Source organism: Vespula vulgaris, chromosome 13, assembly GCF_905475345.1.
Source record: "Vespula vulgaris chromosome 13, iyVesVulg1.1, whole genome shotgun sequence".
NCBI classification, from domain to species: Eukaryota; Metazoa; Arthropoda; class Insecta; order Hymenoptera; family Vespidae; genus Vespula; species Vespula vulgaris.
In genome coordinates, this window is record NC_066598.1 from 1,170,684 (window position 1) to 1,195,000 (window position 24,317).

General features: G+C 29.7%; 3 protein-coding genes across 13 annotated transcripts in view; all 3 read left to right on the forward strand.

Moving 5' to 3' along the window:
• Positions 1 to 24,317, forward strand: part of LOC127068415 (longitudinals lacking protein, isoforms A/B/D/L) — a 132,812-nt gene that overhangs the window by 95,204 nt on the left and 13,291 nt on the right. For 3 of the 11 annotated variants that reach the window (XR_007782912.1, XR_007782917.1, XR_007782911.1), the window contains exons 7-9: positions 9,471 to 9,822; positions 10,519 to 10,659; positions 12,720 to 24,317. The exon at positions 12,720 to 24,317 is cut by the window's right edge. Coding sequence is in view for 4 of the 11 variants with exons in the window: in XM_051004578.1 (XP_050860535.1) it covers positions 4,299 to 4,529; positions 5,998 to 6,281 (515 nt within the window). In the remaining 7 variants the exon portion in view is untranslated. Of the gene's footprint in view, positions 1 to 337; positions 694 to 1,575; positions 1,917 to 3,314; positions 3,571 to 4,298; positions 4,530 to 5,997; positions 7,385 to 9,470; positions 9,823 to 10,518; positions 10,660 to 12,719 lie in introns of those variants that run through there. The other 8 variants (XR_007782914.1, XR_007782916.1, XR_007782913.1 and 5 more) reach the window with 8 other exon arrangements.
• Positions 15,892 to 21,443, forward strand: LOC127068527 (zinc finger protein 845-like). Its single transcript, XM_051004809.1, has 4 exons — positions 15,892 to 16,093; positions 18,570 to 18,947; positions 19,714 to 19,947; positions 21,136 to 21,443. The coding sequence occupies exons 1-4, from the start codon at positions 15,892 to 15,894 to the stop codon at positions 21,441 to 21,443; spliced, it is 1,122 nt and encodes a 373-aa protein (XP_050860766.1).
• The window catches only part of LOC127068528 (zinc finger protein 449-like), a 7,037-nt gene continuing 4,944 nt past the window's right edge, over positions 22,225 to 24,317 (forward strand). The window contains exons 1-2 of the mRNA XM_051004810.1: positions 22,225 to 22,249; positions 23,916 to 24,185. Coding sequence (XP_050860767.1) covers positions 22,225 to 22,249; positions 23,916 to 24,185 — 295 coding nt within the window. The remainder of the gene's footprint in view (positions 22,250 to 23,915; positions 24,186 to 24,317) is intronic.

The following is a 24,317-nucleotide window of genomic DNA, read 5'->3' on the forward strand; positions in this document are numbered from 1 at the left end:
TTTTTTAATTTATTTCTGAAAAACATGTTCTTCTTGCCGTACTTGCTCGAATAATCGAAGATCCTATAAAGTCTTTCTAGAAGTGAATGGATAGACTTTTAAATTATTTTTTCTTTTTTTCTATTTTTTTTTTTTTTTTTTTTTTTTGTTTCATTTACAAGAGAATCGATCGAAGATAAATCTTTAGTTGGTTTAGCCGATTTTATCGTTTAAGAAGTAATCGTTTAATTTTAGAATCCTTTCGATCGTCGTAAATCGTCTTTTTCTTTTTTAATCTTCTTTTTTTTCTTTTTTGGATGACAATATCTCAATGATGTGATTATCTTTTTATTTGCAGAAGTGAAACCACGTGCCCAGGAGTTAAAGAAACAAAGTTATCATACGAAAATTGGTCGTAGAAAGTTTCCATGTCCAAAGTGTTCAAGTACTTTTGTTCATAAGCATGATGTGAAGAAACATTTGACTTTCATATGCGGTCAGACACCAAGATTTAAATGTCCTTATTGCAATAATTGCACTAAGTATCCATATAATATCTATACTCATATTCGAAAGAAGCACAAGAAAAATGAGGTCTATACGATGGACATTGTCGAGAATGTTGTTTACAAACCTTGAGGGTACATTTTCTTCGTGTTTGTGACATTTTTATTATCATTATTTTAATCAAAACTTTTTTATCTCTATTTTTTTAAATTATGGACGATATTATTCGTAAATTTTTTTTGGCATAGTTGCGAGATGCAAAATTTTTCTTCGTATTACGATACATATTCTTGATTTTTTATGAGCAATACAATTTTTGTTCTTGTCGTTATTATTATTATTATTAGTATTATTATTAATAATTTTTTATTCTATTTAAATATACTCTTATCCCAAAGATCTTTTGTAAAATCATTCGATTTATTTTACAAATAATTATATACTTGTAAATTTTCGATATAAATTGTAAAATTTCCATATAAGTAAAAAATATTTTATTATAACGATAATAAAAAATGAAGTTTATTTTATAACTAAATATAAAAAATAAGAGAGTAACAAGATTCGAGATATCTCTGTCTCATCGTTCGTCCAATCAATAATTTTACCTCGTTCTAATTTTTCCTTTCTTTTTCAGAGTTCCCGAGGGATCGTGTAATCTGTTACGACGAAGAACCCAATAGATAACTCTTAAATATATATTAATATTAAGCAATTTAGATTTAAATAATCCGAGCTGAAAGATCGGAACAATAATTAATTCAATTATTTTAGAATTAATAAACGATGTATATCAATTCAATCGATATTATTTCATTGAATCAATAATGATTGATTTAATTCGTGCTAACCATTAATGAAAACAATATTTTTTCAAATCGTTCATTCATGAAGCTTATATATATATATATATATATATATATATATATATATACAATAATTATTAATATCTATCCATTGTATTATCATTGTGTATGTTATTGTTATTGAACAATCATCCACTTTGTGTCAACCATATTTCATTAATATCATATAATACTTAACGACATTTTATTAAGTCGAGGACAAAATCTATCATCACTTTTCCAGGATCCAGTCTCTCTCCTTACCATCGAAGAAATCATCGTGGATCATCGATGATTCAAGGAGGTTTTCATTCGAGATTTTCAAGGAACGACTACTCACGATACTACTACTACTGTCCATCACCGAATTGTCGTAGCGTATTTAAATGGAAGAGAAATCTAACGAGCCATCTACGTTATCAATGTGGACAACAACCGCGTTTCAAATGTCCATACTGTCAATATATTTGCAAAGTGAAGACCGATATACGCAAACACATTAGGATTAAACATAGTGACAAAGATATTTATGTGATCGACACGCTTCAATCGTTATCAACCGTTAGTTAGCTGAGCTTTTCGATAAAAAAATAAAAAGAAACAAAACTATTGATAGTTATAAAAATTGTTATTATTGTTATTGTTATTGTTATTGTTATTGTTATTGTTATTATTGCTATAATTGTTAACAATTATTTGTTTTCTCTTTTCGCGAGAAATCACAAGAAACTAAGCCTTCGAAATATTTCGATGTATTTCTTTCATTCATTTTTATTTTTATTTTCATTTTTATTTTGGAACTTATATATATATATATATATATATATATATCATATGATCGAACAGAATTTTATACGTAGTATGGGTTCTGTTTCCTTTTATCATTTTTTCTAACTATTCCTTTGGCATCAATAAAAATATCTTCAATCGTTTTCGTTTATTTTTTTCTTCTCTACTCTTTTCTTTTATATATATATATATATATATATATATATATATATATATATATATATGTATGTATATGATTTTTTGTGCTCGTCGACGATCCCAGGATACGCTTGGCATGTGTCGCACTCAATTCTCCTTCTCTTTCTCTCTTTCTCTCTCTCTCTTTATCTCTATCTCTGTCTCTTTGTTTTCTTTTTTTTCCTTTGTTTTTTTTCTCTTGTTCTTTTTTTTTTCATTATCTGGGCTTCATGGTCACACGCAGTATAATATATTTCATATATTTATACGCAAGTATTAACTCAAACATAACAATGAGAAATGTGCATTAACCTTTTAGCTACGGTATCAGAATAAATCGATCTTTTTATATATGCTTAGATATATATACACACACACACATATGTATGTGTACATATATATACATATATAACTTCATATAACTTTTCTCTAGCTAAAGGGTTAACTTGTCAATGGGGGAAATGGCCACTACGTTGTTTATGTTCCAGCCATATTAATTCTCAACAATCGTGAATTAGATCGAAGATCCACCCTTCAATCGCGTTGATATCTCCGAAAGGAAAAGAAAAAAAAAAAATACACGCAAGCGAGAAATACCGCAATAATAAAAAATATCACGAAAATAGGAAAGAGATAGAAAAAAAAAACAAGACAAGAAAGAATAGTATACAAGATAAAAAGCAACAGTAAAAATAGAAATACAAATAGCAATTAAAAAAGAACAAAACTAAACAGGTGCATCCAATTTACAGATATACGAGAGATAATAAAATATCTATTCGATCGATCCTTGATTGATCCATGATCATTCTCGGACGAATTATGCCATCGTAAATTTCCTTTCTTTTTTTATTTTCAAGGCCTATCTCTATCTTTCAATCTCTCTTTCTTTCTCTTTCTCTCTATCACTCTATCACTCTATCTTCTCTCTCTCTCTCTCTCTTTCTCTCTCTTTCTCTCTCTCTTTCTCTATCTCTCTCTGTCTCCATGAATGACTTGCTTTATTATTGTTTCCAGAATTACACCATGCCAAGAACATAAAGACCGATAACGATAGTGCGAATGGTAGAAGCAAAAAGTTTCCATGTCCAAACTGTCCAAGTGCGTTCGGTCAAAAGCCTAGTCTGACTAGACACTTGAAGTATGAATGCGGTCAGGAACCAAGATTCCAGTGTCCTTATTGTCATCACCGAAGTAAAAAGACATCGGATGTTTATGGTCATGTTAGAAGGAAGCACACGGATTTAAAAGTCTTCGCCATCGATATTCATAAGTGATCTCTCAATGATATTTATAATTTAACGTTAACGAAAAAAGCAGAGTGGTCACATGGAACTAACATTTGTTTACAATGATCTCAACGGAATTAACTAATTGTTAAATAGTGAATTAAATGTTGTAATATATACAGACGCATATATATATACATGCGTACTTGTATATAAATATGTGTTTCGTATATATATATTTTTTTTCTTTTTTACACACATACATATTGTGTGCGTAAAAAATAGGCAGAAAAGAAATTATTCTATCTGTATTATTTTCACACTTTCACACTTCAAAGCTTTGTTTCTTCGTTAGAACCTTTTTATTTGTACATGCATTCCAATAGATATACATACATATATACACACACATGTATACACACACACATATATATATGTATATATATCGTTTGCTTGTTGGTCATTTGAAATATGATAGATTTGTTAGAACGATATTTTATATCCTTTACGATATTTCAACCAAACCTATAAGTAACATTTTTAACTCTCTCTCTCTCTCTCTCTTAATCTTTTTTATCTCTCTTTCTCTCTCTCTTTCTTTCTCTCTCTCTCTCTTTCTCTCTCTCTCTCTCTCTCTCTCTCTCTCTCTCTCTCTCTTTCTCTCTCTCTCTCTCAATGTGTGTCCTTTTTTACAATGATTGGAAATAAGCAAACAGAAAAGAAAATTGATACGTATGGGCAATAACGAGTAACGATTTGAATCTTTTTTCAGGGTGGTACATGTATTATCCAGAGAGAACGAAACCTTATCAGTGCCTGAATTGTCCGAACAGTTACTCGAAGAAAGTCCATCTGAAGAGACACTTGATCAGTGCCTGTAATGGGAAGGAACCACGCTACAAATGTCCATACTGCGTTTACAAATCGCGATACACATCCGACACTTACAAACACGTTAAACGAATTCACGAAGATTACATGGTTTATGCCATTGACCTTATCAGTATGAGAAATTGTATTCCTAAACGTAATGTAGATTCTAGGATATAATCTATTATTTTTTTCTCTTCTTCTTCTTCTTCTTCTTTTTATTTTTTGCTTTTTTTTTTACATTATTATTACTCTTCGCGATAGCATACTTTTTTCATGTATCTATAACGTCCATGAAAAAAAATTATATATATATATATATAAATATTATATATATATATGTATGTATGTATAATTTAATATATTGTAAAAAAAATGGCGAAACAAAATTAATAATAATAATAATAATAATAATAATAATAATAATAATAATAATAATAATAATAATAATAATAAATAATTTATTGAAATAAATGTTGGAATGAGATATCTTAACGAAGAAAAAAAACAAAAATCCAGAATGACGTTTAAAAAGTTCATTTATTGTTGAATTTATTAAATACTAATTCTTCATAGACATCAACTTTCTGTTTCAGGATTTGGAGTACTGTGATCTTAAAGAAATTTTTCAAATGTGTAATTTCTTCTCTTTGTGTTTTTTGTTTTCTTTTTTTTTTTTCTTCTTTTTTACTTCTCTCTCAAATGACTCGTGTCGTAGTAACGTGAATTATGGTATTACACATCGGAATTCTTCTTTAATTTCCTTCAATCCTTTCGCACCCCATGAAAATTAAGGTACAAGGAATTAACGTTTCATACTTCGTACCAATAACACCAAAAAAGAAATTGAAATAATTTCAAACCCATTGAGCTAAGCTTACGTTAAAAAATTTGATGTATATATAATCTGCATCAATGCTCGAAAATCATCAAATCGTTCATTTCAATCTCTTCATTCCCCAGCCCAACTCATCAGTCGAATAATCGTGCTTCAAAGTTTTTCTAATACTCGTTTTAATTGGTTTCTCATATTTTATTTTCTTATCACGTAACCATCATGGTGATAGATCAGTCTTCTCTCGTGCAATAATTTCATTTTGTGTGACATTCTCAAGGGACATCTGTTCTTAAAAAATAATTTTTATCGCCGTGTATATCTTTGTATCCATTTCACAAATCTTTTTTAACATCGATCAGATCGTCCATTGCTCATCGTTCGTTTCAAACATTTCGTTATTTTATTATTCATCACACGTGACAGAGAGAAAGAGAAAGTTTAGAGAAGTCTTATTCTTTTTCTTATCTCTTTATTTCTTTCTTTTATCAAATCTCAAATCTTTCAAAATCAAAAAGAAAGAGAAAAAGAGAGACACACACACACATGCATGTACACATCTCACCCACATCCATACACACACACACACACAAAACATTTTTTCTCTCTTTATTTCTTTTTTCATTAATCATGATAACAATAATGATCGGTCGAAAGAGTCATCTGATTGTTGGATAAAGAAAAAAAGAAAGAAAGAAACAGACAAGAAAAGAAGAGAAAAAAAAATACTAATCCAGCGTACTCCTCGTCCTTTTTTATTTTTCAGCTCTACTACCAATGTTATCATTACCTTGGCAGAAGGAGAAATATTTTTATAGGGCAAGTACCGATCAATCATCATCTCATGGCATACGTTTCCTATGTCCACGCTGTTGGAAAAGTTATTCAACGAAGAGTGCCATGAGAGCACATTTTAAATATGATTGTGGTAAACCCCCAAGGTTTGAATGCCCTTACTGTGGCCAACTTAGCAAGAGGAAATTCAACATCCAATATCACGTTCAACACAAACATCCAACGAAGCCATTTGCCTGCAATAAACTTTTCTAACGCCACGAGGACGATTAGCGATCATCATCAAAGGCCGTAATTACATATATTTGAAGACCCTTAGGCTCAACATCGTCGATTATCAGATCTCAAAAGATTACTTCGATTTATTACGAGTTCGTAAGCTTTGCTTTTCTTTTTTTCTTTTTCTTTCATCTATCGCAAATATTTTTTTTTCCTCGCAATTTTTGAACGAAATATTTGCATTAAATAAAAAAGGATATATGAAAGAAACGAAAAAAAAAACAAAAGAAGAAAATCAGTAACTAAAAGAATTTTCTATTTCTTTTTTTGACTCTGATTAGAAGAATTAAGTTATGGGTAGTACATTAGACTGGTTCTTTTTCTTTCATTTATATAGGAATAAAGTTTTCTTTGGAGGATCTTAAGGATAAATATATATAAGATTCTTCGTGTATTTCTATTATTTATTTATTTATTTGTTTATTTATTTATTTATTTATTGATTTTCTTTTGTTTTTCGTATTTCATGAATGTCATCGAAATATTTTACTGCAATTTTATTGGACAATTGGTGATATAAGATGGTGTAAAGTTTAATTAGATGTCTTCTTTATTTTTTTTCCTTTTTTCGAAACTTTACTTTCACACGTTGAACGTTGAAAAACGTAAAGTTTTGTGATCGTCGTTATTGTTCTATTTATTCAAGTTAATATATCGGGAATTTTTAATGTGGAGATTAAGATACGTGCTAAACATTCCATAGATGAAGTTCTTTCATAATTTTTTCTTTTCTCCTTTTAAATTCATTCGTATTAAATTATTATCTTATATTATATATATATATATATATATATATATATATATATATATATATAACGTTATTTAAAAAAAAATAGTAGTCGTACTAAATACTGTGATATAAATTCTATTGAGTGATAATAAAAAAAAAAAAAAGAGAAATTTTAATCTAAGAAAGAAAGAGGGAGACATAGAGAGAGAGAGAGAGAGATTAAATATCGATAGACAGCTGTGCGAGCGAGATAATAAATGTAAATGTCTTTATATCGTCAACAGAGTTATATCTTTTTGTAGCTTCGATCGAAGCAAATAAAAAAAATGAATATTGTTTTTCAGAAAGAGATCTAGTTTGAAAACCATTGAAATAAATCCTCTCTTTTCGTGTGTGTGTGCATACGAATGCGTACGGATGTGCGTGTGTGTGCGTGCGTGTATGAGGGAGAGAGAGAGAGAAATACAATAATTTTATATAATTTTAACTTTCCTTCTTCATCTGTCTTTTCACATTCAATCAACATACATACATACATACATACATACATACATACATACATACATACATACATACATACATACATACATACATACATACATACATACACACATACATATATACATACATATATATATATATGTATGTATGTATGTATGTATGTATGTATATATATATATATACATACAAATATACTTATATATACATTTTTAACTGTCTTTATCTTTTTCTATCTTCAAACAACAAATACCCTCAACTTGTGCATGGAGTCCTGAAATATTATTCGTACGTGGTCCAGGTTTATCGTTGAGGTGATTCTTTTTTGCCCGTTTATATTTTCCCATTGATCGTTAAATAGTAATTCACAATAAAAAGATACAAAAAGAAAAAAAAAATAAAGAAAAAAAGAAGAGAAAGACAATAAAAAAGAAATACGAAAAGAAAAAAGAGAAATTAATTGATTAAAAAATTTCGAATAAAAAGAGATCTATTTTACGTTCCTGACATAATTTATGATCTTTTTTAGGTTCTTCGACTGGCTACGTTCACCTGGTATCAACTAATCCAAAGAAAGCTTCGCAGAAACGTGATACACTCTTCAATTTCTATACCGGCAAGTTCCATTGTCCTAACTGTAACAACGGTTATGGGAGACGCGACACCATGTTGGGACACTACAGGTACGAGTGCGGCAAGGCACCACGTTATAAATGTCCTTACTGCGCACTTTGCAGTAAAAAGACGTCGAACGTTTATCAGCACGTGAGGTGTATGCATCCGAAGGAAACAGTGACTTTGATTAAACTCTATTGAAGTTGTTGTTGTTATTGTTGATGTTGCTGCTGCTTTCTTTTTTTTTCTGAGATGGGAGAGCAGATGAATTCGAGTGGAGATGGTGGAAAGTTACGATAAAGACTTTCCTTAATATTGTCAAATTTGTAAATAGAAGTTAATTTAGGTATTTCAATGATTCACAAATCGACGACGACGATGATAACGATGATGATTACGAAGGGGGTATTATCTACCCTGTTTGTATAATTCGAATAACGATTAATTAATGACTCATGTTTAATAATTTCATCTCTTGTAAGATGTTTCTATTACATGTGTGTGTATATATATATATTTTACGTGTGTATATAATAAATATATATATATATATATATATATATATATATATATATATATATATGTATATGTATGATCGAGTCTCTTTGTATTTTATTCCGAGGAGTCATGAAAGTATATATGAAACTTAACACATGAAATGATGATAACATAATGTGTCCTTTCTAAATCTATTTTCTTTTTTTCGAACAATTTTCAATAAAGTTTTCATCCCGTTTAAATCGACCTTCATTGTTTACATTTGTATTTCTTTACAGGACGGCATACTACTTCAGGGTAAATTCGATGGATTAGGAATAGCCAGGAATAGAGAGAAGCAAGGAGAGATAGATAGATAGATAGGTAGAGAGAAAGAGAGAGGGGGAGAGGGAGAGGGAGAGAGAGAGAGAGAGGGAGAGAGAGAGAGAGAGAGAAGAAGGGAGAGAGAGAGAGAGAGAGAGGGAGAGAGAGAGAGAGAGAGAGTTTTGAATGTTTAATCTTTCTATTTAAGAAAAGATACTTTTTCCATAGGTATGAAAAATAGGCTGTATTGTCAATAATTATCATTTCATTGTGTTTAAGGAGTATCTCTTATTTATATATATATCAAATAGAACTATTATTTTATATATATATATATATATCATCGTTCTATTTGACTTAACAAAAAAGAGAAAAAAAAAAGGAAAAATAAAAAGTAAGAAAAGAAGAAAAAGAAAAATAATCCTCTCGTTTTGCGTTCTCATTATCGTGATCGAGCTTGTAAATCCTTTTGAAATCGTCAAATAACGTAATTAACATGTCACGTGTGAATTCGGTTTCAGAACTTTGGCCGATGGGACGTCCTCATGGACAGGATCAACAGATGACTCATTATCAGCAACACCAATCCGAAAGTTATCAACAGATGCAACGAAAATCCTTGGATAAGTCTTCGATGATGGTTTCCCAATTGAGGAAGTATCAGTGTCCGAAATGCGACAAGTCATTTTCACAGAGCTACTCGATGTATCGACATTACAGATACGAGTGCGATTCTTTGCCACGTTATCAGTGTCCTTATTGCGGCCACGTCAGCAAGTGGACTCATTCGATCTATAATCACATCAGGAAACTTCATCCGGGGCAAGATGTCACCTTGAACAAACTCTACTAGTTGAATCGTGATCAGATTGTGTACGATTATTCATGTTCCTTTTTCAATTTTCAATTACGTATTTTACATTTCTATCTCACTCTTTCTCTGTCTCTCTCTCTCTCTCTCTCTCTCTCTCTCTCTCTCTCTCTTTCTCTCTCTCTCTCTTTTTCTCTTTTTGTCTCTCTCTTCCTCTTTCTCTCTCTCTCGCTCACTCTCGCTCTTTTTATATACACATACATTCTTGTCTTTTGTAAGTTGTGTGATATATTTAAACAGGAGATTAATGAAGATTTGTTTTCCTTTACGTTAGAGATTGTCGTCCCCATAATCCCATATTATAATAATCAATATATATATATATATATATATATATATATATATATATATATCATTTAATCGTTAAAAAAAATAGAGACCAGAAATCATTTTCAGAATTATTTCATCGAATGAAAGTTCATCGATAATACTTATAACAAGAGATCAATTTTTATCTTCTTCTATTTTTTCTTTCTTTCTTTCTTTCTTTCTTTCTTTCTTTCTTTCTTTCTTTCTCCTTCTTTCTTTATACTAATAATCCTTCTCGTACTCCACTTAGGAGAAACTTAATTTTTTTTTTCTAGAAATCTCCCATTCCAGAATATCATCGCTCACATCCTCTAATACGCGTCCGGATAGATTCAATTAAAATTGTCTCGTTTCGTCTCTGACATTCGTCTACTTTTTTTTGCTTACAGATTTTAGACCAATCGTCCTAGAGAAGTTACAACCAACTGTACGGCATCGACATTCACGTCATCTGGTCAGACTACAGAACGTATTGAATCGTCGTGGCTTCCCCTGTCCGAAATGTTCTCGGATATTTCACACTTCCGGCGGTATGAACCGACACTACAGGCTCGAATGCGTTGATCTACCGCGTTTCAAGTGTCCCCATTGCGACATGAAAAGCAAATACACTCAGGCGATTTACAGGCACATCAGGGCGAAACACCGTAACATGGAACTTAGATTCGTTAAATTGTATTGAACGAATCGTATTCATTGTGTGCGTTCCCTTTTCTATCTTTCTCTCTTTCTCTCTCTCTTTCTCTTTTTCTTGTAATAATTCAACGAAATGTTATCGTCTTTCGATAAATCTTCTAACAAAAATACTCTATCAAATACGTACTAAGTATTGTTTTTTTCGTTTTTATTTAATTTAATTTAATTTGTTTTTAATTCGTTTATTTTCTATTCGTTTATTTCACTACTATTAATATTATTATTTTTATTTTTTTCACGATCGTTCATTCAGCAATTTTTTGTTAAAAAGTTGTTCCTCGGATCCGTCCAATTTTGTTACTATCTTCCTTTTCTTTTATTTCTATTTTTTATTTTTTTTTTTTTTTTTTATTAATTTTCCAACGTTTTAAAAAGGAAAAAGGAATGAAAAGAAAGAAATTGTCTTAGTAAAATATTTTTTCGATTAGAGTGATATTTATATCCGTGTGTAAATACGAAAATCGTAGAAATAAGTTGTGGTTTAGTATTAATGTATCATAATTTTTCTAGTCATAGATACCTCTTTCTTTTTTTTTTTTTTGATAGAGCTCTTTTATCATCGACGAAAGACGATAATTATTTCAAGGATACAGATACTCTCTTACATACGCACACGCACACAGTTTCTAAACTAATCCACTGATTTTCACACACAAATTAAATATACGAGCGAAAAGAATTATTATCATTAACGAAAATAAGTTTTAACTTTTGAAATTTCTATAACGTAGAATGTATAATAAATTGATATTGTTTTCAGGGCCACATTTACCATAAGCCGTATTAGGCGCAAGCTTTATGGGGGAGCCCCATATTTGAAAACATCTTAATCCTCGTAAACAACAATATGAAAAATAATTTAGTATATTTTTGCTGAAACCAATATCAGAGAAAAGAAATTTTAGAGTCGTTATTCATCTATTATTAATATATAGATTACGAAACAAGCAATATAGCACGTTCTATGAGTAGCCCACGAAAGCGTGATTCACGCTCGTGAATTTATCCCTCGTCGTTCGTGCGACAAATACTCTTCTCCCTTTAAAAACAGACATGCCAAGGAATTGCTATGAAAGTATTATAGAAATTCGTCGATGTAAAAATTATTCGCAATTGTAAAATTGTAAAAGCGTAAGACTGGATTTGTTAAAACAATGGATTGTTTTAACGTGATTTTAAAGCAAAAAAAAAAAAAGAAAAAAGAAAAGAATAAGAAAAAACGTAGACGTTATCAAAATATCGATATGAGAGAATCGTTGTCTCAATTATTTTTTTCTTTTTCAATATTTCAATTCCCTGATGCACAAGCCCTTATATCTATAAGTATTTCCCTTATCACAAAAATATCGATAAAAATTTTTCTATCGAACTCCATCGTTTGAAACGATATTATAATTTTTTTTTTCTTTTTCCTTTCTTTTCTTTTTAATCATTTACAGAAATAATCTATTTGCGATCGCAACGTGATCGTAGAATCAGCTTTTTATTTTCTTTTTTTCTTCTTCTTCGTCATTTTTATCTAGATAGGAAATGAAAAAAAAGAAAAGTCTTCGCATTGTTATTTCTAATATTTCATAGATCATTTGTATGTTCAATGTTTATTGTAGAAAGCTATGTCCTTAGTTCGCTTTGTATATTTAGTTGTAATATTTTTCATGTTCGATTTCTTTTTTTTTCTCTCTTTTTATAATTTGAAGGAATACCTAAAATTGGTTTTTTTCCAGCCTGGATATTCGTTGAAAAAAAAAAAGAAAAAAGAAAAAACTGAAAAAAGAAAGAAAAAAAAAGATAAAAAAGAAAACAGAAATGACAAAAAAAAATTAGAAGTAAAAAGAAGATAGAAATAATAAAAAATATTTTATATACTGATCAAATAAAAACGATTCTCTTGCAGGTAGTTACCAGATGGATTCCAATGGGCGGTATCATAGTGTTCGCAGTAATCTATCGAAAGCCGTCATACTACGTCATATCCAGTCCCACTACAACTTGCACGAGATACGATTTCGATGTCCTTATTGCGGCTATGGTTCCAAGTATAGTTCGAACGTTTATAAACACGTGAGAAATATTCACAAGGCCAATCATATTATCGTTTGCTAGGAAAGCCAAAGAATTTTTACTAATTTTTACGATCAATTTTTATCGTATTTTTAATAAATCGCATCGAAGATATTATATGAATACAATTTTATATTTTTATTTACTTTCTTTTTCGATGATAACAAAGACAAACGATCGAGTATTTTGTTTTAATACTTTTTCTTTTCTTTTAGTTAGTTAGTTTCTATTACGCTCGTTTACGTGCGCGTGATCATCTTTTCGTCGTTTAAAGCGATTAAATTTAAACGGATTAAAATTTCATGTTTATAATGAAATTAATTCACGAAAATAAAGAAAACAAAAACGATTAAACAACATTTTTCATCATCTTCTTTTCTTTTCTTTTTTTTTTTTCTTTGTTTGATTCTTCTAAAAGTCGTCGTTGCCTCTCGCTTCGTTATTCGTACTTTTCCTTTTTCTCTTCATCATTTCTCTTTTCTCTTCTTATCTAACACTTTTAACTAACACGTTTAAATGTATTTTTCGTCGTAATAAAAATTATTATATAATCGGAGAAAAGAAGTTGTTCGTCGGAGTTTCGTAGATCGAATGAGATACGTTGATTTCGAGAGAAAAACTACAGATGCGAAATTACGCGTGTTAATACTTTATATGCGGACAAATGTAAAAAAAAAAAAAAGAAAAAAAATATATATATATTATTCCCTGTGTCATTTTTACAAAACTTATTTGCGAACGGAATAGGAAATACATATATCATTCCGTTTCGACTTATATATCTATTCTATATATTTTCATATTGGTCCGACAACGAGTCGGACCTGATCTGTTCGGAAAATTGTATATCTTCGTATCCACGTGTACTATCGTAGAAAAATGAATGTCCATCGTTTAAGAGATAAACTGTGTATTTGTGTCCATGTGTATGTGTATGTGTATGTGTATTCGATCTATTCGCAGATATTTAATCGACAAGATTGCGTAGTTAAAAATAAAATGCGTCGTAAAATCGTCGTCGTTTTATTTCTAACTATTCTTAATTATGATTTTTCCTGTTCGCTAGATTTTATCAGTTCGCAATTAAAGTCTGACGAATCGTACTCGTTTACGTTACGAATAATCGATGAAAATATTTCAAATAGTTTTCTAACGATAGATATTTCACGTTCACGATGGAGAATATTAGAAATTACGACGCTTGTCTATTGCGATGCTTATACAACCACGTAACAATGTCGACTGAACCGATCGAACAAGATCGTGCTTGTCTCGAGCCAAGGACATGCGTAATATACACATACATATATAAATACGCACATAGATTACCTTGAAATACACAATAACATTTTCTACAATAACACAAAGCTATAACAAAGATATACGTTTGTAACAGATCTATTGTATGACTTTGTAAGATGTCGAATTTGTTTACTTCGCTGAAACGTCGATATTAGGTGTTACGATATGTTCTGCGTGTGTATATATATTTATACACACATATGTGTGTGTGTGTGTGTGTGTGTATGTGTTTAGGTTAATACGTACGTGAATAATATTACGCATGTATTTTTCAATCGCTTCTACGTCGTCGAAACGTTTGGTCATCGTTTATAATTCTAACGAGCATAGTTTTATTTCGTCGATCTCATATATTTCGCATATAAGGTGTTAAATTATTTTCTTTCATTTCTAATAGCCATAATTATTAGCAATTATATATATATATATATATATATATATATATATATATATGTATTATTGATGAAGAATTCGAAAGATCATCATTTGGAAAATTGATACATATGTGTAATATATATTTAAATAGATGTAATACACAGTAATTTAATCAAGAATCGAATAATATTAGACCATTAGATTATTAAATATCTACGCGAATATGTCAACGAGTGTGTCAAGATTTCAATGATCATCTTCTTATTAACGAATGCGTTATCGTCATCGGAAGGATGAACAACAGTATCCAAAAATATAAATTGTATTTGATAATGATTTTTATTATTATTCGAAGAAAATATTTTTTTATAATAAAAGGAATATAAAAATTTTATATATATATATGTATGTATGTATGTATGTATATGTATATATATGTATTTATATATGTATATATCTATATATGTATATATATATATATATATATATATATGTATATATATATATATATTTCATTTCATTTAAAAAAATTTTCGTCTACGAATTAGCGAAAAGAAAGAATGAAAGAAAGAAAGAAAGAAACTAAAAACAAACAAAAAAGAATAAAAAAGAAAAGAACGAATCCCGATATCTTCCAACTCTTTCCTTTTTTTTTTTTTTTTTTTTTATTCGATCATCCAATTTTTCCAAGAATTATCCGAACGATCCAGAATTCTCATTATCATTTATAAATCGTATAACTCAAAATTATAATAATCTCGATTCCCACTTTCTACAAGAACACAAACACGCTTTTTCTCTCATCTTTTCAAACGCCCACTATCCATTCACCTATCTATCTAACCCTCTTCTCCAAGCACAAAAAGAAAAAGAAAAACAAACTCTCGTGATATTTTTTCTTTCTTCCTTTTTTATTTTCTTATTTTTTTTTTTTTTTTGTCGACGGAATATAACTCCTTCGTTACTCGTAGTAATTTATTAGCTTTCTTTTTTATCCTTTCTTTTTCAATTCCTTAATTTTGTTGTTTTCATCACTCTTAGTCATCTTCCTATCTCTCTCCCTCTCTCTCTCTCTCTCTCTTTCTTTCTCTTTCTAAGTCTTTTTCTTTATTCATTATTCTCTATTAATTTGAATGATATTTTTCTATATTTCATTTCTCTTCTTCTTCTTCTTCTTCTTCATCTTCTACTACTACTTCTTCTACTACTATTCCAAGAGACCTGATTAATCAAGGTCAGATCGACTAATCCTTAAACCTTTTTTCCTGTTCGTAGGACGTCCATTGGCACCTTACGACAGTGGTATCCTAAACATCTTACGGGCGAACATGGATTATCGTGAGAATCGAAATGAATCGAGGAAAAACGAGGATATTCGTGGGCCCTATTGGCAATCCGGCAAGATGTCTTATCATTGTCCACGTTGTAACGCCGGATACACTTATAAGAAGACCTTGAAGACCCACATGAAGTATGATTGCGGAAAGGAGCCAAGATTCAAGTGTCCTTATTGCAATAAAAGGGACAAGTGTTCGTCGAACATTTACAAACACATAAGAATGCGACACGATGGTCTACCAGTGATAGTTCATCGGAATTAGAGGAATTAGACAGAGAGACAGAGAGAAAGAGAGAGAGAGAGAGAGAGAGAGAGAGAGAGAGAGAGAGAGAGAATGAAAGAGATATTGGAATGGTTGATAGAGAGGATTGCTTTGGGTTTATGATATGGCACGCACACACAGTGAATTTTAATCTATTTCACTCTCTTATTTACAGATCTTATTCCCATTCCCTGATCTTCTACGATTTCCATAAGACAATTGAAAAGGAATATGCGAATGTTCCTTAGAAATAATTAAAAAAAAAAAAAGAAAAAAAAAGAGATTGAAACGATCGAAGGGAGGATACATCGATCGATTTAGCTGTAAAAATGAAAAGAGAGAGATCGCATCGTCGAATGATTTGTAAAATAATTTTGTGTATGTATGTATGATGTATGCATGATGTTTGTATGTATGTATGTATGTATGTATGTATGTATGTATGTATGTATATATGTATGTATGTATGTATGTATGTATGTACGTATGTGTGATCAAAAGTTTTAGATATCGGATTATAGATTTCATTGATATTATCGATCGTTCTCGATCGTTGGATTTTAATTCTTATTCTTGTTCTGCCTCGTGAATTTTCGAGAGAAAGAGAGAGAAAAAAAAAGAAAGAAAGAGTCCATTGTAATTAAGATCCATTATTTCTTAATGGATTTAGAGTTCCTATTCACTCTCTTTGTCTATGTCTGTGTTTGTGTCTGTGGGTGGGTGGGTATGTGTGGGTATGTAGAATAAAAAACCAGTGAAATTAACGGGTCAACGAACGATAGTAAAGATCGATGAGAAATTTTATCGTCGAATGTACGCGTGATTTTAAATTGATTTTAAGCCTGTCGTCTCTTCTTTTTTTTTCCTTTTTTTTTCGTTCTCTTTTTTTTCTTTTTTTTTTATATATTAGTTTTGCATGTCGAATGGATTGAATGTAAAAAGGAAGGGGATTGTTATCCGGAATAAAAGTGTGACAATTTTACGAAAGAATCACATATCTTTTTTGTGTACGTATGTGTATGTATGTCTGTCTGTCTGCGTGTGTTTGCCTATGTGTGGGTGTGTGTATGCGCTCACGCGTGCGTGTCTATTATTATCATCATCATCATCATCATTATTATTATTATTATTATTATTATTATTATTATTATTATTATTACTATTATTATCGTTATCATTATCATTATCATTATCATAACTATTATTTATTAAAATTCTTTCATCACATGGATCCATCGTACGTGTATATTAAAATTGTTCTAATCTTTCTAAATGTGTCACCTGTTGTCTCTCTTTGTCTTCTTCTTCTTCTTTTTTTTTATTTTTTTGTTCTTTGAATTAAAAAAAAAAACCAAGAAAAAAAGGGGGAGAAAAAAGAAAAAAAAACAACAACGACATATTTCACATATGGGTCTGATTAATATTTGTTATGTGGGTTTTTGGTTTGATTAATTAACGTAAATATTGTCCGACGATATTATTGCATTACGGTTTTCTTTTCTTTTTGTTTCTTTTTTCCTTGCTTCTCTTTTTGTCCTTTGTTTTTTGTTTCTTTCTTTTTTTTCTCTTTTATTTATTTATTTATTTATTTATTTATTTTTTTCTTTCTTTCTTTCCTTTTTTTTTGGATTAATCAAATATCTATTTTCAGATAGAAGACTGTCCTCGAGATCGACGAAATTGTCTACATCTTCGTTAATGCTGAACAAGTTCGTATGTCATCAGTGCAACGCTGGATACCGACGTATGGGAGATCTGACGAGGCACAAATGTACTTACATACAAAGATACGCATGTCCGTATTGTAACAAGAAAGATAATTCGACGACGAATTTGTACAAGCATATAAAAAAGTGGCACCCTACGAATCAAGCCTGTTTGAAAAAATTCTTTTGAAATGTGCTTACGAACGAAAATAAAGAAAATTTTAGACGACTCCGTCAAACCCTCACGCTCCGATCGTCCGTGAATCAAAAAACTAAAAAAAAAAAAAAAGAAAAAAAAGAAAAAGAAAAAGAAATCAACATCGAGAATATTTCTTAATACATTTCTTGTTTTTAATTTTAATCGACTATTCCTTTTTCTCTTTTTTCTTTCTTTCTTTTTCTTTTCTTTTCTTTTCTTTTTCATTCAGACTCATATCTCTTTCATACAGGTGTTTTCTTACAGTTAATATAACCTTCTCCCCTCTTTTAGGAAATATTCGATAACAATTGGATGTACCTATATATATATATATATATATACATATATATACATATACATACATATAAGTAGAAACAAACTCTTATTTTACCTTTCCAATTGTTCAAAGTTTAGCTGTAAAAAAATCGAATTTTGTTGAACCGTATTATATAAATAAAACGAACGATACTGTAATCCTCATAACTTGGTTATTTTTTCAGATAATCGAGATAATCAGAAGTTGGCTAATTTGGAACTGATTTATGGATCGTTGCCATACGAAAGATCTGCGGTTGGTTCTGATTTAGGATACAAATATCATTACGATCAACGGAAGAGTTTCGAGTGTCTCAAGTGTGGTACATTTTTCACGCAAAAGACAACGATAACGAGACACGTAAGATACTTCTGCGGACGGGGATATCGTTATCAGTGTCCTTATTGCGATACCAAAGCATCATGCTCGTCGAACATCTACAGACACGTGAGATCACGTCACAAGGGTTTAGAGGCACATGCCGTAAAGCTCTTCACATCATTCGAACCCCATAGAACGACTCATCAGTACGGGAATACCATCGATGGAGAACAATCTCAACGTTTTGCCATATAAACTGTAGATACATATATATATATATATATATATAGATACACACATATATATATACACAGATATATATATAGATATAATTTAATGATTATAAGAAACGATTAATGTGTACTATATATATCATCAATCTAATATCCAATTTCTTTCCAAATCTCGGCAATATAAAATATTCCTCGAATATCAATATCCCGTATAAAAAGAAAAAGAAAAGAAAAAAGAAAAAGAGCTCCTGTTTTTTATTTGATTATATATATATGTATATTTTTTTTTTATTTTTATTTTTTCTTTTTATTCATTTTTTTCATTCTTTCTTCTAATTTTTTGTTTAATTTAAAAAATTTTTTTTTGTGTTAACTATAGTAACAAACCTATTGGTTTTGTATATATATATATATATATATATATATATATATATATATATATATCATGCACGTATATATGTATACGTCCAAATGGGTTCGCGATACGAAGAAAAGGTTCAAGTATATATCAAGTTGAAATACGAAGAGGGTTATCTATGGTGTTCTACCCATTGAGTCCGATTCTTATCCAATGAGTGTGTGAATATTTCTTTAAATTTATTTTTATTTATTTCTTTTCTCTTTTCTTTCCTTTTCTTATCTTTTCTTCTCTTTTCTTTCCTTTCCTGACCTTTTCTTTTCTTTTCTTTTCTGTTTTCTTTTCTATCGTCGTTTCGTCGTCGAGAACAAAGCATTTACTTTCGTTTTTACTAATATTTTTAATTAACATTTCAGGTATTTGGCGTGACAGTCCAGAAGGGAAACGACGGAAAATCTATTCCGATAACAAGAGTCACTACTGTCCAAGATGCAATCGGGGATTCACGCTGAAGAAGAACATGAATCGTCACTTACGTCACGAATGTGGAATGGCACCAAAATATCAATGTCCATATTGCGACAAACCATCAAAATTCACTCAAAATATTTATGCGCATATTCGAAAGTATCATCCTGGTCAATCGTTATGTTTTAAGAGGCTTTATTAAAGCAAAGAAAAGAAAAAAAAAAGAAAAGAAAAAATGAAAAAAAAAAGAGAAACAATAATAATTATAATAATCATCATAATAATAATAATAAAAATAAATTCGTATATACATATATGGGGCCGTTTAATATTAAAGTAGTTGGTAATAAGTGAAATTGTTTGCTCATTTGATTTAATATTATGGTTTTAGACACATCATGTCTCGGTGTGTCTAAAAAATTTTGAAAAAGGGTAATCGATTTTTTTTTTTTTTAAATCATCTAGGAACATTCGGTTCATTCCTTCTTGTATCATTGCATTTTTTATACTTTTTTATCCTTCATTATTCGATCAATCAATTTTTAAATGGCTCATATATAGGAATCTTTTATCTTGATCATCTCGATAATTAACAAATTTTCTTTTTGGCTTTGTTTTTCTTTTCCTTTATTTTTTCTTTTTCTTTACTTGATTTATATCAATTTGATTCGAACAATAAAGTTCCTTCTTGTTATTTATTTTTTTTTCCAGAGTTTTCATTCCTCAATGAAGAAAATAATTGACGTTTTAAAAAACTTTTTTGTAAATTGTGTCTTCTTCTTTCTAATTCTTTTTTTCTTTTTTTATATATGCCTCTGTCCAAAGAGAACGGACGAAGCTTAATTTTTAATTTCCAGGTTCTTCATTTTGGATCTTATTAATTTTATGAAAAAAATACACTTGGCCGTTTCGATAATAATAATTGATACGACAAGAAACACATGGTTGATATGTTGATAAGAAAAATACAAAGTGTTGTTTAAATATCTAACTAAGAAACTTTATTATTCCTTCCTGTCTTTATTACGTCATATCTAATCATCAACATTAATTAATTATCATTTGAAGAATCGATTATATGTCTTGTCCGTTGTTGCCGTTGTTGCGTCCGTAACGAGAAAGGAAAATAAAAATAAAAAATAAAAAAAAAAGAAAAATAAAGAAATGAATAGAAACGAAACGACGACGAACGAAGGGAAACGAAAAAGAGAAAAAAATAAAAAAAAAAAGAAGCGAAACGAGAAATAAAAAATTGAAATCGAATAATAAAACAAAAAAGAAAACAAAACGAAAGAAAGTTGTCCTCGCAAATTTGCTAAGTAATAATAGACCTAATTGCATTTCCTCTGATGCGAAAACCGTTCTTTCAGCTTTCTTTCAAGCGTCATCGTCGTCATCTTATTTCCATGGAGTACCACTTCTACCTGGGAGAAGAGTAAGAAGATGCCTAATTCCAAACACGGCTTTGAGAGGGACCTACGAATGTCCAAATTGTCGAAAGATCTACAAGTGGTATCGGGGTCTTCACAGGCATTTGACGTACGAATGCGGCAAGGCACCACGTTTCAAGTGTCCTCATTGCGTCTACGCAGGAAAACATAGATCTCACGTCTACTCCCATATCAAGAGCAATCATCATAATCGACCTGTTTACGCGCTCGACACTCAAGAAGATTAAATAATATAATTAAATAGTATATATATATAATATATATATATATTATTTGTAATTTATATGAAATTAATTAATTAAATTAAATAATATAATTGAATAATATATATATATATATATATATATATATTATTTGCGATTATATTATTTAATCTTAATTAAATCATATATCGAGATTGCGTATGGATCGATCGATCCTAATGATTAATAATCTCATGGTCGTGTTTCATAATCTTTCTCAATGATTAAGACAGGCCTAAAGAGAGATACGTCTTATGATATTTCTCTCCATATTGAAAATCCTATTGTATCTATTCTACATTTTCTTTTTCTTTCTTTTTTTCTTTTCTTTTCTTTTTTTTTTTTTTGTTCTCTAATCGCAGCGCGTGAAGGAGAGAAAAAATAAATGAAACGATAATGAGAAAAAAAGGAAGAAAGAGAGATTAGATATGCAAGGATTTGTCAATTACTTTGACAAAAATAAATAAATAAATAAATAATGAATAAATAAAGAAATAGATAAATAAATAAATAAAAAGTAGAATATAAAAAATAAGAAAAAACATACACTTCCTAAAATTACTCCTACGATATCTAACTTCATTCGAGATTTAGAATAGTCTTTATCACGAAGGAATAAATTGTTGTCCTAATCGAATGTTTATTAAGTAATTGTATAACCGTTTTTAGAGTTATGATAAACTATTTGCTGATAATACGATGATTTTTTCAGAGAGAAAGAGAGAAAGAGAGAGAATCTTTGTTTTTTCTTGGAAGGAATGAAAAAATGGGGGAGGGTATAAGAACTCCTTGTAAGTTCGAACAAAGGGCGAGTGTGTGTGTAGGATAATGTAATTTTGGTTAAGTAGAAGGATATATATATATATACATATTATATATATGTATATATATATATATGTATATGTTTGTATGTACGTATGTATGTATGTTCGTTTTTTATTTCAATTTTATTATTTTTATTTTTCTGTTATTAATAGATGATTGTAGAGCTTGTTATTGGTTAAAAAAGAAAAAAGGAAATCGAAAAAAAAATCCAAAATACACATTTGTCCCATCATTTTGTTCAATCCTTTTCGTTTCGTTTGTTAACGGTGCTACGTGTTTCTTTAATTAATTTCTTTTGATTTGTTACTTTTTGTTTGTTTTCTTTTTTTTTTTTTTAATTTAATTCTCCTGATTATTTTTCTTTTGTTAATTTTGTTTTTTTTTTTTTATTCTTTACTAATCTTTTTCTTTTTTATTTTTTCTTTTTTTTTCCACAGGGAGTATTACACTAAGTATTGCTTCCAACGAAATATTCTTTTGCCAGTTCTGCACCTATCAGCATCGTAATAATAATCGCGTGAATCGTCACATGAAGAAAAATCACAGAAACATGATGTCCCTTTATAATATAAATTTAGAAGCTAATAAAAAATCAACGAAAAAAAAGTCGAAGAGATCAAGGAGGCATTTTAGGAGATGAAAATTAATGCATTTAGGAGATGAATAATTAATTGAATCGAGTATAGATTAGAGAGACCGACTGGACTGATATACTTTTTGTGTATCTTTTTTCTTTTTCTTCTTTTTTTTTTTGCTTTTTCCTCTTTATCTTCTTCTTTTTCTTCTCTACTCCTTCTTCTTCTCCTCCTTCTTCATCCTGTTTTTCTTCTTCTTTTTTTTGTTTGTATCCTCTTTTATTTATTTATTTATTTTTTATCTCTTTTCTCTTTTTATTTTTCTTTCAATACATCTGCATGCATAAATTTTTTAATATTGTGTGAACGTTCTTTATCGTCGTAAGGTTATTGTAACGATGAGATATATCTGATAAACTAAAAGGAAAGAAAGAAATAAGAAAATAAGAAAAAAGGAATAAGAAGAAAAAAGAATAAGGCATAATTTTGAATCTTTTTGTTTGAAACGATCACAGATGAAATATGTTAATAAAGTTAAATTCAAGTTATATCTAGTTCTACCCTCCTCCCTCCCTTACCACGACAGACCTTTTATCCCACGCTGTTCATTCCCTTCCTACCCCTCTTGCACGATCCTCAAACTTTTTCCAAAGATATAGTGGGATTTATCGTTGAGGGGTAAAGGGAAAAATAAAGAAGAATCCATGCGTATAAAATGAATTTTAACAGATGTCCGCAGCAGTTCCGGTATTTTAAAGACACATACGTTTGCGTAGAAAAGTGTATAGACAAAGTAAAAAAAAAAAAGAAGTCGATGAAATAAAACAAAATAAAATAAAATAAAAGCAACAAGAGCAAAGGAAAGGAAGGAAAGGTTAAAAACAAAAAAGTACAAAGAGGAATTAGTAAAAACTAATAAAATAAAATAAAATAAAATAAAATAAAAAAGAAAAGAAATGAAAAACAAAAACACAAAGAGAGAAACGTCAGTATGGTTGTTATTATAATTGATTAATTCTACGACTAATTCCATGAAAATTCGCTTTTTTTCTTTCAGATTATTCGAGGAAACAATGGACGGGATCGATGGATAGATCTTCCGGGTGTGTTAGTTTGAACCAGAACGACGGGAATCGTCATCCGTGTCCGAAATGTTATAGAAGCTATAAACATCGTAGCCACATGATACGTCACTATAGATACGAGTGTGGAACCCCACAGAGATTCGAGTGTCCTTACTGCAAGCATCATTTACGTCAAAGGACACACGTTTGGACCCATATACGTACATTGCATCCTAATCAGGAACTTTATTGTATCGACATCGGTACAAACGCGAGATTAACCAGACAAGAACACAAAAACGAGTAAAATTTTTCATCAATGAAATTTCAACGCAAACAAAAAGACACTTTCTTTCTTCTTCTTTTTTTTTCTTTTTTTTTTTTTTAATTTTTTT